Source organism: Lissotriton vulgaris, chromosome 3_1 (genome assembly GCF_964263255.1).
Source record: "Lissotriton vulgaris chromosome 3_1, aLisVul1.2, whole genome shotgun sequence".
NCBI classification, from domain to species: Eukaryota; Metazoa; Chordata; class Amphibia; order Caudata; family Salamandridae; genus Lissotriton; species Lissotriton vulgaris.
The window spans coordinates 340,544,474-340,562,592 of NC_141689.1; the positions used below are offsets into that span (position 1 = coordinate 340,544,474).

General features: G+C 45.8%; 1 protein-coding gene across 2 annotated transcripts in view; it reads right to left on the minus strand.

Moving 5' to 3' along the window:
• Positions 1 to 18,119, minus strand: part of NUP155 (nucleoporin 155) — an 871,946-nt gene that overhangs the window by 456,363 nt on the left and 397,464 nt on the right. For both annotated transcript variants that reach the window (XM_086960546.1, XM_086960547.1), the window contains one exon: positions 6,444 to 6,559. In XM_086960546.1, the coding sequence (XP_086816672.1) occupies positions 6,444 to 6,559 (116 nt within the window). The remainder of the gene's footprint in view (positions 1 to 6,443; positions 6,560 to 18,119) is intronic.

Consider the following 18,119-nt stretch of genomic DNA (forward strand, 5'->3'; position numbering starts at 1 on the left):
GCGCAATTGCCAACCTTTGGATTCTGCTGCATTGGCACCACGCTTGACATTTTGGACATAGGGCATTTGAGCCCTCTTGGAAGGCCATTTGGCCAGGAGGTCAGTGTGAGGTTGTTCGGGCACCAGGCCCTTATGTGATTTATGTGGTGCCCAGGAAATATGATTTATGCACCCTGATTTATGCCTCGAAGGTGACTTCTGCCTATGAGCTTATTGCATTATGTGTTTATGCTTAGGGGGTTGGAGCCTATGGTGTTTTACGCCTAATGGGATACTGATTGCATAATGTGATTTATGTTGCAGGATATAATGCTGAGTACAGTGTTTAGCCAGAAGTTACTGGTTGTGTTCTACATTCACTATTTTTACTTTGCGATAGTTCTGACAGTGGCCCAATTGACCCTGTCAAATGTATATAATCCCCTGTAAATATTGCCTAGTGCCAGCTGGCACAGTGTATATTTTTGATAACTATTCTTATGTGTTTATGATAATACAAAGGCTATTTTTATATATAACCTTGTGTTGAGTTCCTTTTGTGATGTGCCTAACGTGTTGCTGCTGTGTGTGTGTTGCACAAACGCTTTACACATTGCCTCTGGGATAGGCCTGACTGCTCATGCCAAGCTACCAAGGGGGTGAGGAGGGGTTATCTTCAGCATGTAACTCCCTTGCCCTGACTAGAGTGGTGGTTTCAGCCTGGCTTAGGCGCAAGCCCTAGCCAACCAGAAATCCCATTTCTAACACTCACAGTCAATTAGTCAATTTTCTTCCCAAATTACCCATGTGTCATGCGTAAACATTAAAAACTCAAAAATGCATTGCAGGACTAATATGATGTTTTGCCACAGTACCCTCACTAATTACATTGCCACGAACGCAGGCATGGGAGACACAGAAGTAACTTTTAGGAAACATGCCACGACATTGCAAAAAAGTCATTGAAGAAAAAAAGTATGCTCTAGACATACTGTTACATATTTTTTGTAGGATCGCGGTAAACCTTTAGTACACATAAATTAAAAAATATCTACCTACTCTAAGAAAGCCCAGGTGACATCCATATGGCATTTTTCAGTTAATTTACTTCTTAATTTCCCAAATCTACAAATTCACTCAACATCACTACACCATGTCTGTAGGTCTCTACAAGACATCTGTAACAGCTAACACAATAAAACGAGGTTGCATATTGAAAAATGCCAAGCAGATTGTGTGTGGGCACTCTTAAACAAAGAAGCACTGAATACACAGAAGAAATAAGCTTGAATGTTTTCAGGTGTAATATGAAATAAGCAGTGAATATGCAGCAATATTTTCTTTCCAGGTGTACACCATTTACCTTCCCTGCTAATAGAATATGTTCACTTGTACATTTTATGTGCATGCTTCCCAGGTTTTGTTGCGGTAGAAGTCACAGCTGGGATCAGTACTGGTTAGTTTTAATTGGCAGATACGGTAAACTGAAGGTCTGGCTGAATGTCAGCAATCAAGAAGGGAGGTATTCCTACCCACCTAATAAACACAAACTGTGTTACAAAGTACAGTCTTCTGCTCAACCTCTTGTAACAATTGCACAAGAATTAGGAAACCCCCGCCCCCCAAAAATGCATGTCAAGTTCAAGCAATACCACTAATTTTAAAATAAAAAGAACAAAATAACATTCCCAAACCAATTTAGGAAAATAGAACGATATTGAATGATCAAAATTACGCCAAGATATTTAATATTGAATAAAAGGAACCAGATGATTTTTTACAATTAAACTAGGTACAATTTTAGGCAGACTGAGATGAAGCAGATGTAGATACCAAATGGATTGACTCACTAAATTTTATTTTACTTTCTGGCTTGGTATCTGAAATAATTCAAAAGTGTTCAGCTGGGAAAATTCCAAGGCTAAGGCCAAAAAGGGTCCCCTGAAGAGAGTGGAAATCATGGTCGTTGATCTCCTACACCCCTCCCGCCCCGCCCCGCCCCCCCCCCAATTGGTTTTGATACCAAAAGCTCTGAGTGCAACAAAGCTGGATTTCGTAGTCTTGGAGGTTGCTTTGCGGTTTCAACTGGTTTACAGCACCGCCCCCGTTCAAGGTTTTAACATCAGCCTCAGTAACTTTTTTAGTTCTCAGAATTCTCCAGCGGGGCAAGGCTAGAACTGTAGCCATGTAGAGCTCCATAGGTTGGGTACATTTTATTCAGAGGTCCTACTTAAAGCTGTTTTCAGCTTGGCAATAAGCTCCAACTGGGTGAAACGGTTTTTATAGTCCTCCTATAGTGAGACTTCCCTGGGAAGGCCTCAGCACCTTTTCCGAGGTCCTCCAGAGAGAAAATATTCAAATGCTGAAAAAGTTACCTCTGGTCAGTCGTTTAGCTCTACCAAGATCCTCAGGGCATGCTTCTAGGCTCAAGCCTCTCTCTCCATCCAGGTCCCACCAGCATACAGTCCTCTGTAGGACCGTAGAAGTCCGGAATCTTTCTCCAGGTGCAGCATTTTCTCTTCACCTTCCTGTTTCAAAATGCAGAGCCATTCTGCAAGCAGGCTGGCCCTATGTCAGCTCCCTAGACCACCACCCTCTCCTTAAAAGAGGACTCTTCCAATCTGAGAGAGTAAAAACTGGTTCTCTCCCCCACCATGACTGGAGCCTGGCTACCTAGGAGGCAGAGAAGTTGTCTCTGGAATCTTCATCTGAAAAGTAGGTATAAGGCTACCCTTCGTTCTGTCAGCTGTCCAACACCCCTCCAGATGGTTAATTCCTGCCAAGTGGCCAATAGTTAAAACTGTCTTATTTTAGCTTGGCTCAGAGATGAGAGGCAGAAATGGTTTTAATGCAGTTTAATCTAATGCAGCTAAAGTACACTTCTATAAATGTACTTTTTGAATGCAAGTTATCATAATTCTTACTATACCATTTATTCAGATTTGGAAAAATAGGTGCAAACTTGGAATAATTGTTCTTGCATTTAAACAGGGCAGAAATGTAGTCACACCTAGGCTTGTTAATGGTAATGTTTAATGCAGCCTTTTCCTACAGCCTACAAAGCGAGTGTAGCCTGTTTGCATTCAGTCAGCTGGATGGCTTACTGAAGCCAGCCTCCCGACCCACAAAGACCGGGCCCACTAAGGGTGGGTGGGGAGGGGGGCGGCCAGCTAATAACAACAAGCCCCAGAAACCTTTTTTTCCACAGATCCTTTACGGAATTTCTTTTTTGTATTCAATATTTTTGGTCCCCGGTGTGGTCCCTGTGCAACCCAACCAGCAGGACTAGGGGTCAGAGTATTCCTACCCTGCCTCAAAAACAAAGGAGGGCCCTTGAGCACTAGGATAAAGAGTGGCAGACAGTGCAGGGGCAGGACTCGAAGTTCCAGAAATCAGTGCGGCAGGAGCTGCCCACACCGCCGACATTGCACCCAGTGTCTGGAGGTGCCTATTAATAGTGGTGGGGTATCCCGCTGCACGAGACGTACACCGGACGTGCCTGGGCAAAGACCTTTCTAATCAATTCTCTAAGGGGCTGCAATATAACTGCCACTTTCATGTGCTGCAGTCAGTTTCTTTCTGATATCAGTTAGTGGATATGGAGCCCTTAGTAATCAGATTGTGGCAGTGTGCAGATCTCCAATTTGGAATCTTTTCCACAGTCTATTACACAGAATAGGAAGGAGGGTGACAAATCTGTGGTTAGATAGAAAATCCACCAAGAAGCGCATTACCGAAGTTGAGCAACTTTTCTTCTGATGCATACTTTTGTTACTGTTAATAATTTTGTTCATGTTAATAATTTTATAAAGCTCACGAATACCAAGCGATACCAAAGGGGATGATGGACGGGGCGTTTGAGCAAATCAAACACTCACCCCCAGTCAACTGATCTGGGTTTAATCCATCACCATTCTTTAGCTCACTCCACCACCCCAGTTCAGACATGGCCATATGCAAAACAGTCTGACCCTGTGCCTCATGGGAACAGTCCAGCCCGAACTGCCAAGCCATGTCTTCCCTGGACTGGAAACAAGCATCCTGGGACAAGTTTCGGATTCATAATCCTCATCAGCCAGGCTATCTTGAATCCAGTGGTAGAGTGAGCAAGGGACCGACATCTGGGCATACCCTGCCAACTTAGGGCTAACAAAGCGATACCAAAGGGGATGATGGATGGAGCGTTTGACCAAATCAAATACTCACCCCCAATCAACTGATCTGGGTTTAATCCATCACCATTCTTTAGCTCACTCCACCACCACAGTTCAGACATTGCCATATGCAAATCAGTCTGACCCTGTGCCTCATTGGGCAGTCCAGTCCGAACTGCCAAGTCATGTCCCTTGCTCACTCTACCACTGGATTCAAGATAGCCTGGCTGATGAGGATTATGAATCCGAAACCCGTCCCAGGATGCTTTTTTCCGGTCCAGGGAAGACATGGCTTGGCAGTTCGGGCTGGACTGTTCCCATGAGGCTATTAGGCTGCAGAACCTCCATGAGTACTCTGTTTTTTACCTCCACTGAGGAAAGGTCAAGCAAATCTGCTGCCCTTCTTATAACCATAGCAAAGCGGCATATTACTCTTGAGAGGGGCCAGATAAAGAGGTGAGGCCAGTGTCAGGTGAGGTATGAAGTTCACTGGGCTTTTACAGGTCTAGAAATAGATACATGTTGTCATATAGTCGTGATTCATCATTGCCGTCATCATCTTAAGGCTCTGGATCTGAGAATCTATAGTGCAATAGAAGCATATAAGAAACAGAATAGGGTTGCACGAGTGGTTGAAGTAGCCACAACGTTGAACAGGGTAGTGGTGGATTTGCTTCCACGTCCAAGACTATGGGGCCTTCCTCCAGGGTCAATGCCGGCGTCAATGCATGGGGCCCTGGGGCAGGTTTTGGTACTGTATGGGGAGTCGGACCAAGCAGAGGCACAGGAGTAGAGACAGACTTCGGAATAATGTCGAGAAGTGCAGTCGGCATAGGGGACTGATCTGCCAGCAGTAAACTAACTGGAGGCATCCTTAGATCCTCGGGCCCAAAAGCGCACCAGTGGGATCCAGAAAGGTACCAAATATCTGCCACATAGCCTTCTTGAAGACTTGAATCTGTTATGGCCTCGCCAATGGCCCAGAAAACACAAACTGGATTAAGATGTGGAAGGGAATCGGTTACAATTGGGGGACCGAGACTTAATGGTGCCCAGATGTCTAGGCAACTACTCCTGATGAGTGGTAAGAAGATGAGGAGCCATGTTTTACCTGTTCCAGGGCGGAACAGACAAAACGAAGTTGCACAATGCCACATACCGGCACTCAAGGGGATTGCAGAGTCAAAAACTCTAGATACAGTCTATCACATGAGGGTATTTACAAGATACGAAATCTGCAGCTTGAAGCCGCCATCAGAAAGACCAAACTCTAAAGAATCCCTAAAATGCTATTTCATGGCTCTAAATCCCTCAGTAGCAGCCTTAACAGAGCCCTAGCACTGGATACCACAAGCTACAGGAGTGGCTTCCATGGGGAATAGAATGGGCTTAAAGGAGGCGCTAAACAAAGTAGGGTGAGACAACAGGAAGATGACAAAAAGCTAGAAAGTCATAACTGTTAAAAGAAACTTTAATCTTGCGGAATACCTCACTGTGGTAACACACCACTAAATATATACTAGATAGAGACCAGTCACCACAGATCAAACCACAAACACAGCAGGCATAAAATGAGGAAGCAGTGTGACTTGGAAGACACAGACACTTTTGTGTGCCTGCCCTGCCTCAGACAGATTCAAACCACCTATGCCAATAAACCTTCAACACAGTGCATCATCCTAGCAGACCAGCCACACAGAAATAGAGGTGAGGGCAGCAAAATACACATGTGAATATCACCGAAAAGACAGTGCATAAAACATGGACTACAAGACAGCCTACAAATTAAAGTGGCCACTACTGGACTGATGGTAATATACAAAGTATTTTACGTGATGACTTCAGCCTCATAAAGATCAATAAAGCATGCAGCATAGCAGTGGAGTAAAGAAACATATTCTAACTTTGAAGAGACAAAGACGTGAAAAAGTAGCAAACCCAGTTTGCGTCGTTACATATCCGAAACCAGAGCAATATTCAGTTTTAAACGGTTGCACCAGCACACTTGTTATTCATTATCGCTCAAGTGGTATATTCAAAGCAAATCAGAAAAATGCATATACACACTAGAGAAAGGAGGGCTTAATTATTATGGCAACTTCCATTTGTGATGATGAAAGCCCCTACACGAACAGAAACTCTGGTCAGTACAAGAGCAGTTAAGAAGGCTTACATGTTAAGATTGTACCAGACTAGACTAGCATGAAGGAGGTCATGTACTAAAGTGACATCTACTTTAATTTGTTATAACAAAAACACATCGGGTTAATTACTACTTCACTTCATTATGCACTGCACATGAAATGTTACCTTGGGTTCCCAAGAGATCCTGCAGCAAACTGAGAGTTTCTATCCAGAAATTCCTGCAAACCTTTAAGTTCCTGAAGCACAGACTCCAGCAAATAAGGTGGGACACTGCTATCCAGCTGCAGAAAACAAAATACAGTGTTAACCTTTATACGTTCAAGTACTTGAAATAATTCAAGTGTCAGTTAACATTTATTTTTACATCTATTTTTGTTAATTATACTTTCTTTTCCCCTGATTTTAAATAATATCCTCTTGCCTACATACTCGCACTATAATTGTGCCCCCACCGCTCCTTAGGGCGGACTGAATCGTGTTTGTGTCAGCTGCTCGTGGCGTCTTGCCGCCATCTTAGGTGTAGCCGGGACCTCTAGTGGTGCCATCGGCCTGAGCGCTCTAGTGCTCAGGCAGTCGATCAGGTGAGCCTCTATTTAAGGGGAACACTTTAACCAACTTGTCCTAGGGAAAGGTTGTATTTGTATTTTGCCGCGCAATTTAACTCACCAGCATTTAAATTAGCGTGTAACAGGGCTTCGCAGCGTTATTTTAAATATCACCGCATTTTTCTATTTTTGTTAATTATACTTTCTTTTCCCCTGATTTTAAATAATATCCTCTTGCCCACATACTCGCACTATAATTGTGCCCCCACCGCTCCTTAGGGCGGACTGAATCGTGTTTGTGTCAGCTGCTCGTGGCGTCTTGCCGCCATCTTAGGTATAGCCGGGACCTCTTGTGGTGCAATCGGCCTGAGCGCTCTAGTGCTCAGGCAGTCGATCAGGTAAGCCTCTATTTAATCCTCACTCCTCCCGCGCAGCGGTGACGCGCAGCGGGCGCGCCCGACTCGCGCCGGAGTCGAGCCAGAGTCTGCCCGTCTGCGCCCGTCAGCGCTAAGGAGGCGTGAGAGGCGGGAGACTGAGTGATCACCATCGCTATTCCCTATTCCAAGTTTGGTATGTCGAAGGAATTCTTGTTGTCCTGTAAAGGACCCCATGCCCATTGCAACGGCGCGCTATTTCCAGATAATTGGCATGGCCCCGTTTGTTGTATTCAGTGTCGTACGACGCTGACCCCAGAGTCCCCTATGGAAATATCTGCAGATTCCCCTGCCCTACGGGGTGGATTAATTAATGCACGATCTCTTTCCAAGAATGCCCAGAACATTCATGACCTTATCGTCGAGACTCATCTTGACTGGTTTCTGGTCACTGAAACATGGCTAAAACCCTGGTGTAATCCCGACCTAGCCATAGCCCTTCCACAAAATTTTCTTATCCAATGCTTGGATAGACCTGAACTACGGGGAGGGGGCCTTTCTATCATTTACCGTAATACTCTTAAGTGTTCCACTCAAGAATTGACGGACATTAAGGGGGCAGAGGCGCTAGCATTCTCTTTGGAGATTCACAACTCCTTTGTCTTCTCTGGGGCCCTCATCTATCGCCCCCCGGGACCTCCATCGAAGTTCCTGGAAACAGTGGGCGATGCTTTGAGTGAACTAGCACTTAGATTTTCCCATTTCTCAGTATTGGGCGATCTAAATCTGCACTTGGATTCCCCTAAAGAACCTGGAGTGGGCTGCTTTATGGACATTATTGATGTGCTAGGACTTACACTTTTGAATCGGGAACCCACTCATCAGGCGGGACATTTGTTGGATTGCATTTGTTCCAATTCCACCAGCCTAAGAGTCAAACCCCCCAGTCCTCAGACATGGACTGATCATTTTTTTATTCCTTTTAATATTGTATGGAACTTGAAGTCCATCGCCATCTCCATTATGCGCATAATCAAACCCAAAACCAAACCTACCCCTAATTGGAAACGATTACCCAGTAGACCTGATGTGATTGATAAGTTAAAAGACAGTATACCAGCTCTAACCGACCTCACCTCGGCAGACAATCAGACTTTCTGTGACTGGATTGCCAGAGCGGGAACCCTGTTAAGCTCATCTAGAAATAATAACTCAAAAACAAAAAGAGTGCCCCCTGGTTCACAATGACCTTGAAACTCGAGCTAGGCGAGGTCAGAGTACTGGAACAGAGGTGGCGTAGAGATTATGATGCCACCGCCCGCAATACCTATAGGGCAGCGAGACGGAAGTACCATGCGGGAATAAAATCCGCAAAGAAAACCCATTATCTACAGGGCTTATCCAGGGCAGGCCAGGAACAAAAAGAAATCTTCAAGATTGTAAAGGATTTTATGAATCCATCAGCTCTATCGCAGGAGATTCCTCCATCTCAAGATCTTTGTAATGCGATATCTGACTACTTTGATAATAAGATCCTTACCATCGTAAAGGCTTTTCCACTAGGAGCAACTGCGACTGTGGCTGCTGAACAGACAGTGGAGATGAAGACCTCTCCCCGTTTCGAGGAATTTGCCCCAGTATCTCTCGAAGAAACCTCCAATGCTATTTTGGCCAGCAAATCGGGATCCCCTTTTGACCCCTGTCCCCCTCCAGTGTTACATACCTTAGTAGAGATGGTTCATCCCATAATCAACAGGATTATTAACTCCTCTCTAACTACGGCAGACATTCCCAATGACTGGAAGCTTGCAGCTGTCAAGCCTCTCCAAAAAAAGGCACTAGCTGATCCCACCACCCTCTCCAACCTGCGCCCTATTTCCTTGCTACCTGTCCTGTTCAAACTGACAGAAAAGTTTGTCAACAATCAACTGACGAACTTTTTGGAGAAGAACAACATTCTCCATCCTAACCAGTCAGTCTTCCGGTCAGAACATTCTACGGAGACGGCCCTGCTTTTTACAGCAGAGACCTTACGGGCGGCTATGGATCAAGGAAAGAAGGCTGTCCTTATCCTACTTGACCTGTCGGCAGACTTCGATACGGTCTCACATAACATCTTATTGGACCGTTTGGCTGCCGCAGGGGTAGGAGAACAGGTCCTGGCATGACTTAGGAACTTCCTTAGCAATAGATGCCAAGTCACAGTGTTGGGCCAATATCAGTCTGAGGCTAAAGACGTCAGCTCAGGGGTCCCTCAGGGCTCAAGTTTAAGTCCTGTACTTTTTAACTTGTACATGGTACCCCTAGTGAAACTGATCGCGTCATTCCAGATCAGTTCTATCTCATACGCTGACGACACCCAACTCATTCTGGTGCTGGACAGGGAACGGCCAGGTGCCAAGGAAGATCTCAAGAAATGTCTAGCAGCAACTTTTAAATGGATGACCAACAATCATTTAAAATGTAACGCTGGAAAAACAGAAATCCTGCCATTCGGGAGTCACAATTTGTTTTCCCCAAAAATGTGCTGGCCGGCGGAGGCAGAAGCCCCTCCCAATACTATTCCATCTGCCCGCAATTTGGGCATCAAATTTGATGACCAATTATCTTTCAAACCCCAGGCTGTGGCAGTAGCTGGAACGTGCTTTCAGATCATAAAAGCACTGAGGAAGTTTTTTGATCTACTTCCGTTATCGGCGAGGAAAACAGTTGCAGTGGCCTTAATAAGTTCTATTAAACAAAACAAGAGCCAATACTGGAGTGTCAATTTCAAGAACTGATAAATTTCAAACGAAAGCTGCTTTGATTGAAGCAAAAACAACCTATATTCCTTTGACCACAAACAAGTTTATTCTATTTTGTTAACCATACTTTTTTTCTTTTTGAGCACACTATTCGTCGTGCATGGAAAATACAAAATACAAAATACAATAGGTATTATATACAAAATATACAAACAGATGAATACACAATTTCAAACACACTTGGCCATACATTCATACACAATGCATTCACAACAACCATAAATAAAGAGACAATGCGTCCGAGCATCGGTCATTCAGTTCAATGGAAAATATGTCTTTTCATGTTTTTGCGATCTATTATAGTTGTAATTGTCACAAGATATCTTATTAAACCAAATAAATGCAACAACTGTTCCAACGTAAAAATGGTGACCAGATGCGGGACAGAAAACTGGTCGACGCGTTTCAAACCCCTTTCAATTTAGTGGGGGTTCTCCTCAGGACCGGATTGGTTCTGAAACAATAAGAAAGGCTGGCTTAAGCACATTTGTTCAGGGTTTCAATGAGTAGAAAAAAGGGGGGATCAACTCCCTGTGTTCAACAGCCGCTCCCTACCTTAATCCAATAGTCTTAAGAACTCAATCAATGGCAGGCAGGTAAAAATCCAAAGTGGAATTGTATTTCCCAATAGGAGTGATCACAGCCGCTGTGTGAGGGAAGACAATACAAACGACTACATTTAATACAGTGTCATCCCTTCCCCAATCATTCGTTCTGCTCGTGCGTGATGAGGGGGGGACAGGGAACTTGTAAACTTACCCGCTGGTGAACAGCTTCGTACTCGCTGCTCCGTCAAATGGTAAACTGGGCGGCCGCTCCTATGCTGCAAAGCGGAGCGAAAAAGGTTGTTAGCTGACTAGCGTCGAAAGCGCGGGCATGTTGATTCAAATGAATGCGTGACAACATACCGATGCGGGAGCAAGGCATCAGTCCTTCTCCTTAGGTGGTGTGCATGGTTCACACTGCTCGAGTCGTCGAGTGGGAGTACTGCCTCGGTGCTTCCTGGTTGATAATGGAAGACTGGGGTTGCTGGGACTTGTAGTTCACAGGCGGTTTTGCAGGGGAGCAAACCAAAAGCTGGAGTGGACTGGCTCAAGCATTAGGCTTATAAATTTCAGATATTTCGTTTAATCCCCGCGTGGCGGTGTTGAATTTCATTATAAGCATTGCTTCACGTTGTGACAATTTGGCTTCAGTGTCACCGCCCCTAGGGTCTTTTTCAATTTTGGACAGAACTGTCCATCGCAAATCTGTGTTTTCGTGCTTACACTTAGTCCAATGGTTGACTAATGGGGCATTCTCCACCCCCCTACGGATGCGCGATTTGTGTTGCGCAACACAAATCGCGCATCCGTAGGGGGGTGGAGAATGCCCCATTAGTCAACCATTGGACTAAGTGTAAGCACGAAAACACAGATTTGCGATGGACAGTTCTGTCCAAAATTGAAAAAGACCCTAGGGGCGGTGACACTGAAGCCAAATTGTCACAACGTGAAGCAATGCTTATAATGAAATTCAACACCGCCACGCGGGGATTAAACGAAATATCTGAAATTTATAAGCCTAATGCTTGAGCCAGTCCACTCCAGCTTTTGGTTTGCTCCCCTGCAAAACCGCCTGTGAACTACAAGTCCCAGCAACCCCAGTCTTCCATTATCAACCAGGAAGCACCGAGGCAGTACTCCCACTCGACGACTCGAGCAGTGTGAACCATGCACACCACCTAAGGAGAAGGTCTGATGCCTTGCTCCCGCATCGGTATGTTGTCACGCATTCATTTGAATCAACATGCCCGCGCTTTCGACGCTAGTCAGCTAACAACCTTTTTCGCTCCGCTTTGCAGCACAGGAGCGGCCGCCCAGTTTACCATTTGACGGAGCAGCGAGTACGAAGCTGTTCACCAGCGGGTAAGTTTACAAGTTCCCTGTCCCCCCCTCATCACGCACGAGCAGAACGAATGATTGGGGAAGGGATGACACTGTATTAAATGTAGTCGTTTGTATTGTCTTCCCTCACACAGCGGCTGTGATCACTCCTATTGGGAAATACAATTCCACTTTGGATTCTTACCTGCCTGCCATTGATTGAGTTCTTAAGACTATTGGATTAAGGTAGGGAGCGGCTGTTGAACACAGGGAGTTGATCCCCCCTTTTTTCTACTCATTGAAACCCTGAACAAATGTGCTTAAGCCAGCCTTTCTTATTGTTTCAGAACCAATCCGGTCCTGAGGAGAACCCCCACTAAATTGAAAGGGGTTTGAAACGCGTCGACCAGTTTTCTGTCCCGCATCTGGTCACCATTTTTACGTTGGAACAGTTGTTGCATTTATTTGGTTTAATAAGATATCTTGTGACAATTACAACTATAATAGATCGCAAAAACATGAAAAGACATATTTTCCATTGAACTGAATGACCGATGCTCGGATGCATTGTCTCTTTATTTATGGTTGTTGTGAATGCATTGTGTATGAATGTATGGCCAAGTGTGTTTGAAATTGTGTATTCATCTGTTTGTATATTTTGTATATAATACCTATTGTATTTTGTATGTTGTATTTTCCATGCACAACGAATAGTGTGCTCAAAAAGAAAAAAAGTATGGTTAACAAAATAGAATAAACTTGTTTGTGGTCAAAGGAATATAGGTTGTTTTTGCTTCAATCAAAGCAGCTTTCGTTTGAAATTTATCAGTTCTTGAAATTGACACTCCAGTATTGGCTCTTGTTTTTTAAATAGTATTAGTTGGACTCAGCCATCCTGAGTAATGAGTCAAGGCCCTTCTTGATTCTCTAACTTAATAAGTTCTAGGCTGAATTATTGTAACGGCTTATATGCTGGAGCCAACAAAACCGTCCTCCACAGGTTACAAATGGTCCAAAATGCGGCGGCCCGCCTTGTACTGCGTTGGCCCCGCAGGTCTTCAGCCTCAGCAGCACTTAACAACCCCCACTGGCTGCCAATAGGTAAAAGAATTTTGTTCAAAATTCTTATAATTACCTTTAGGGCATTTCATCAGCAAGGCCCAAAATACATATGCAATGGGTTTAAAAGATATCACCCGACGCGCTGTTTGAGGTCTGCCAGTCAGAATCTACTCACACCTTCTCGATTCAAGCTGGCTACAAAAGGTGGTAAATCCCTTTTTGTACTAGGCACCAAGGCCTGGAATAAGCTTTCGCCGTTTTTACGTTAACTTTCCCAAGAAATTTCTTTCAGGAAGGCATTAAAAACCTGGATCTTCTCTTTGCCCGATGCGACATGTAGGGCTTTGGTGTAATTTGTGGTGTAGAGTGTAAGTCATCCTTTTCCCTCCAACTCCTCCATCTGGGTTGGGCGAGCGCCAAGATACTCCTTGGAGTGAAAGTAGCGCTATAGAAATGTCTCTTACATTACATTACATATAGCAGTCCCAGAGAGCAATTAATTGCCTTCAAATTCTAAAATTTGTAGGCAATTCTAAAAATGCATGCGCTATGAAGATTTCCTTTATTATCCCTAGTCAGCAAGCAAAAAGACCAGGCCATCTTATGCTCAACGTGTCACATATTCTTCACAGTAAATGCCAGCATATCTTCTTTATCTGGTGACATGGTACACAGTTCTATGAAGGAACAGCTCATGCCATTACCACATATGCATTTACAATGCGTCCTTACCAATGCTTATGCCTATACCATGACGACTAGCGGTAGCCAGTAGGTAGTTACAGTTAGGAATAAAGTTTCTTTAGGAAGGGCATTTTTGGTTTTCGCAATAACTTTGGGACTGCTTGACGAATCTTCACGAAATTTTAAAAACTGTGCTGCAAGTTTCGGGGTGATTTGTCAAGCAGAAGCAGAGAAAAAGGGGGCAGGCAGGCCAAAATGCTTTTTTTCCCATTTTAGGACTATGGGAATTTTGCATTTTTGTAATACAACTGTAGCCCGAAACGCTGAACGGAATAACACCAAATTTGGCAGAAAGCTAGATTGGTTGCACAGATCACGCTTTCAGTTATTTGGTGTATATCCGTTCAGTAGTTTTAGCGATATTAAAAGGTTAAAAAATATAGATATCTAGGGATGCAGATATTCTGTGGATCCACCCATGGAGGATCAGAGGATTCGGAGCGTAAAGAAGGCCCCGATTCACTGGGCGGAGACTGAATGAAAAATTGCGCCCGCCATTTTGTTTCATTGGATTGGCAGCGCACAGGAACCAGGACCCCTGACCTCTGCAGCAGGGCGGCGGGAGAAGCAGCGCAAGGGACTCTCTGTCCCAGGAGCCAGCAGCGCCAACCAGCCCGCCCCCTCCTACCGGGCGGACAAAGTCACCTCGCGCCTCCCGCTCCGCGAAAGACGCAGCGCACAGGAACCAGGACCCCTGACCTCTGCAGCAGGGCGGCAGGAGAAGCAGCGCAAGAAACTCACTGTCCCAGGAGCCAGCTGCGCCAACCAGCCCCGCCCCCTCCTACCCGTTAAAACCAGCATACCCCTTCCGCCCCGCGGGACGCATGCGGGCAGCGCCGGGTGAAGCCCGAGCAAAGGGCGGGCCGTCTGTGGCAGTCAGGGGCCGGAGGAGGCCAGGCTGGGCAACCCCCTCTCCATCCGTCTATTCAAGCCCTAAAAGGTACTGTACTTTCATGTCCGTCTGTAGAGGGGCAGTTTGACTAACTCAGTTTCGCAGAATTAAAACCATAGCAGAGGGGAGGGTATGCTGGCTCTCCTCGTAAGGAGGCTCTATTTACTGTATTACCCCCTTGCTTACTGTGTCTTTTCACTTGTCACTATGGGGAAGAAGAAGACCATGGAAGGAGGGGGGATACCCGCAAACAAAAAAGGGAAAAAAGCCCAAAAAGTGCCCCATGCAGCAATGAACTGTGTGCTGTCAAGAATAGAGGAAATTGTGAATGACTGCGAAGAGGTCTTAAGCCACAGTAGCAGCAAGTTTGCGAATAATGCCAAGCCGGAGGCCATCAAGACTCTCCTCTCTGTTCAAGAAAAACCAGTCCCTTCCATGTTTGTCAAACGTAAACGTAACACCCGCAAACATGGAGTGAGCACTAAGAACACTACCCTAGCCCTGACTGAGGAAGGACTAGCTCCATCTCCCACTACCCACATAACTCCAGTTGTGGATTCCCCCAGGGGGGCGGAAATGGGTCATGCTTTGACCACCTTGGTAGCTTGCTCAAACAGGTACGCACCTTTAGATCTAGAACCTGACATTGCTGCTACATTCTCCTTGGGGGGTCATGTGCATGCTGATAAGCCTTGTGTAGAGAATTTGGATAGTTGTAATTTGTGTGGGCTCTCCAGGATTGATCTACTAGCGAGAATTATTGAGATGGAAAAGTTGGTAGCATCCCTGGGTGACAAGGTGGAATGCTTACTGGCTGGGCGGGCAACCTCACAAATTATCCCAGCTCAATCTCTCCTTCGAGGGGCCAAACAACACAGCTAAAAAGGCCAGCACAATCCAATTCAGGGGTGTTCCCTCTAATCTTCCTCACCCACCGGGCCTCCACACACAGGGCCATGCAGGGGCAAATAATACTCGCCCCATTGTGTGGTCATACGCTGACTCTGCGAGACCAAGGGCACCTGAAGGGAGTTCCAAGGGGCAGGTTCCATCCACGACTACGAACTGCTCTTCGGTCCCCCCTAACAAAGCTCTAAGCAAACCATCCACAGTTGAAGGCCCGCAAGGTGGCCTGTCTCACTGTTACAATATCAGGGCTACTGTATACATGACACAGGTACCTAGATTGGCCACAGTAGGGGGTTATGAAAGTAGCGAGTCCATCCATAACAACGATTCAGAAAAGGGGGTGGTGATGATGAACAGAGTGTCTGAATTAAGCAGACCACTCTTACCCAGTCCAAAGATCAGGGCTTGATCCATCACCGTTATTTATCTCATTGCACCATCCCAGCTCAGAACCTGGCTACATGCAAATTAGTCTGTTCCTGTCCCAGTGCATGATGGGAACAGGGCAAACAAAAACTACCAAGCCAATTCTTATACTGGGAAGGAAACAAGCTTCCGGGGACCGGTTTCTGGCATTTCAGCCATCGTCGGCCCGGCTTGCTTGAATCCTGATGGTGCAGTGAGAAAGGGACTCATGTCTGAGTATACCCTGCCACACCTATAGTGGCCAAAAACGATTCAGAAAAGGGGGTGGTGATGAACAGAGTGTCTGAATTAAGCAGACCACTCTTACCCAGTCCAAAGATCAGGGCTTGATCCATCACCGTTATTTATCTCACTGCACCATCCCAGCTCAGAACCTGGCTATATGCAAATCAGTCTGTCCCTGGCCCAGTGCAGCATGGGAACAGGGCAGACTAAACTACCAAGCCAATTCTTCACCAGAAAGGAGACAAGCTACCGGGGACCGGTTTCTGGCATTTCAGCCGTCTTCGGCCCAGCTTGCTTGAATCCTGATGGTGCAGTGAGAAAGGGACTCATGTCTGAGTATACCCTGCCACACCTATAGTGGCCAAAAACGATTCAGAAAAGGGGGTGGTGATGAACAGAGTGTCTGAATTAAGCGGACCACTCTCACCCAGTCCAAAGATCAGGGCTTGATCCATCACCGTTATTTATCTCACTGCACCATCCCAGCTCAGAACCTGGCTATATGCAAATCAGTCTGTCCCTGGCCCAGTGCATCATGGGAACAGGGCAGACTAAACTACCAAGCCAATTCTTCACCAGAAAGGAGACAAGCTACCGGGGACCGGTTTCTGGCATTTCAGCCGTCTTCGGCCCGGCTTGCTTGAATCCTGATGGTGCAGTGAGAAAGGGACTCATGTCTGAGTATACCCTGCCACACCTATAGTGGCCACCATAAGCGTGGAAGGGTATACTCAGATATGAGTCCCTATCTCATTGCACCATCAGGATTCAAGCAAGCCGGGCCGAAGACGGCTGAAATGCCAGAAACCGGTCCCCGGTAGCTTGTTTCCTTCCCAGTATAAGAATTGGCTTGGTAGTTTGGTCTGCCTTGTTCCCATGATGCACTGGGCCAGGGTCAGACTAATTTGCATATAGCCAAGTTCTGAGCTGGGATGGTGCAGTGAGCTAAAAAACGGTGATGGATCAAGCCCTGATCTTTGGACTGGGTAAGAGTGGTCTGCTTAATTCAGACACTCTGTTCATCACCACCCCCTTTTCTGAATCATTTTTGTCCACCACAAGCGTGGAAGGTGTCTTGACAGGTTTTTTGGCTCTATTTCGGAGTGATGAAGTCTTTAAACTTGCTCACATCCATCATCTGTATTCTTACCTTGTGTTGGCCCTTTTAAGCCCTTTTTCCAGACCTAGAAGAGGATAGCTGCTTTATATGATGATAGATCCCTTATTCTTGACTCTAATTCATCTATTGCCTATTGGCTTTGACATAATTATGTGTTCTTTCATTATCCTGCCTATTGTAGAGGGTGGATCCTGTGGTCCTGACTTTATATTACACATTGGTATGGTTTGTGTAGGTAGTCTGACAGAGCTAAGGGTTATTTCATCCTTCTCAGGCCTACAAGGCCCAGAACTAGAGAGACTCCATTTTGCTTTCTATCCCTGCAGAGCTGAGATGCTTGAAGGGGAAAGGTAATATTTTGGTTTTGAGCTGTTGTTCGCCCTAAGCGAACCTGATAGAACCGGCCAGAGCTGAATCTAATCAAGAAGTGTCCCTGAGCTCAGGTCTCTAGACGAAACAAGCAGCTGATCACTGTGGGAGCGTCTAGAGCAAGGAGCCCGGTGCATGGACCTGGTGGGAGGAGGCTACTGGCTGGAGCTTTCCACTAGAGGAGAGGATTCCATATTAGCGAACTGCAGGCGAGGAGGAGTGGTCAGTTTGGTTCTTGAAGAGTGGAGAGTAGGATGTTTGCTGGAGCTGCAGAGTGCAGTTCAGTTCTATTGGTTTTCTGGAATGCAGAAAGAAGGCAGATGATTGCTGAAGCTGAAGAGAGCAGTCATATGAACAAAGTTGGAACTATCAGCTGGGACTGCCATTTTATCAGAATGCATTAAAGCAGATGGAGGAGTTGAGGCTGTCAGCTGAAGCAGTTGAGCCAGAGGCGTGAAGCTGTGGTGACGGAGGGAGAGACAGAGAGCCCTGATCCTACCAGAGAG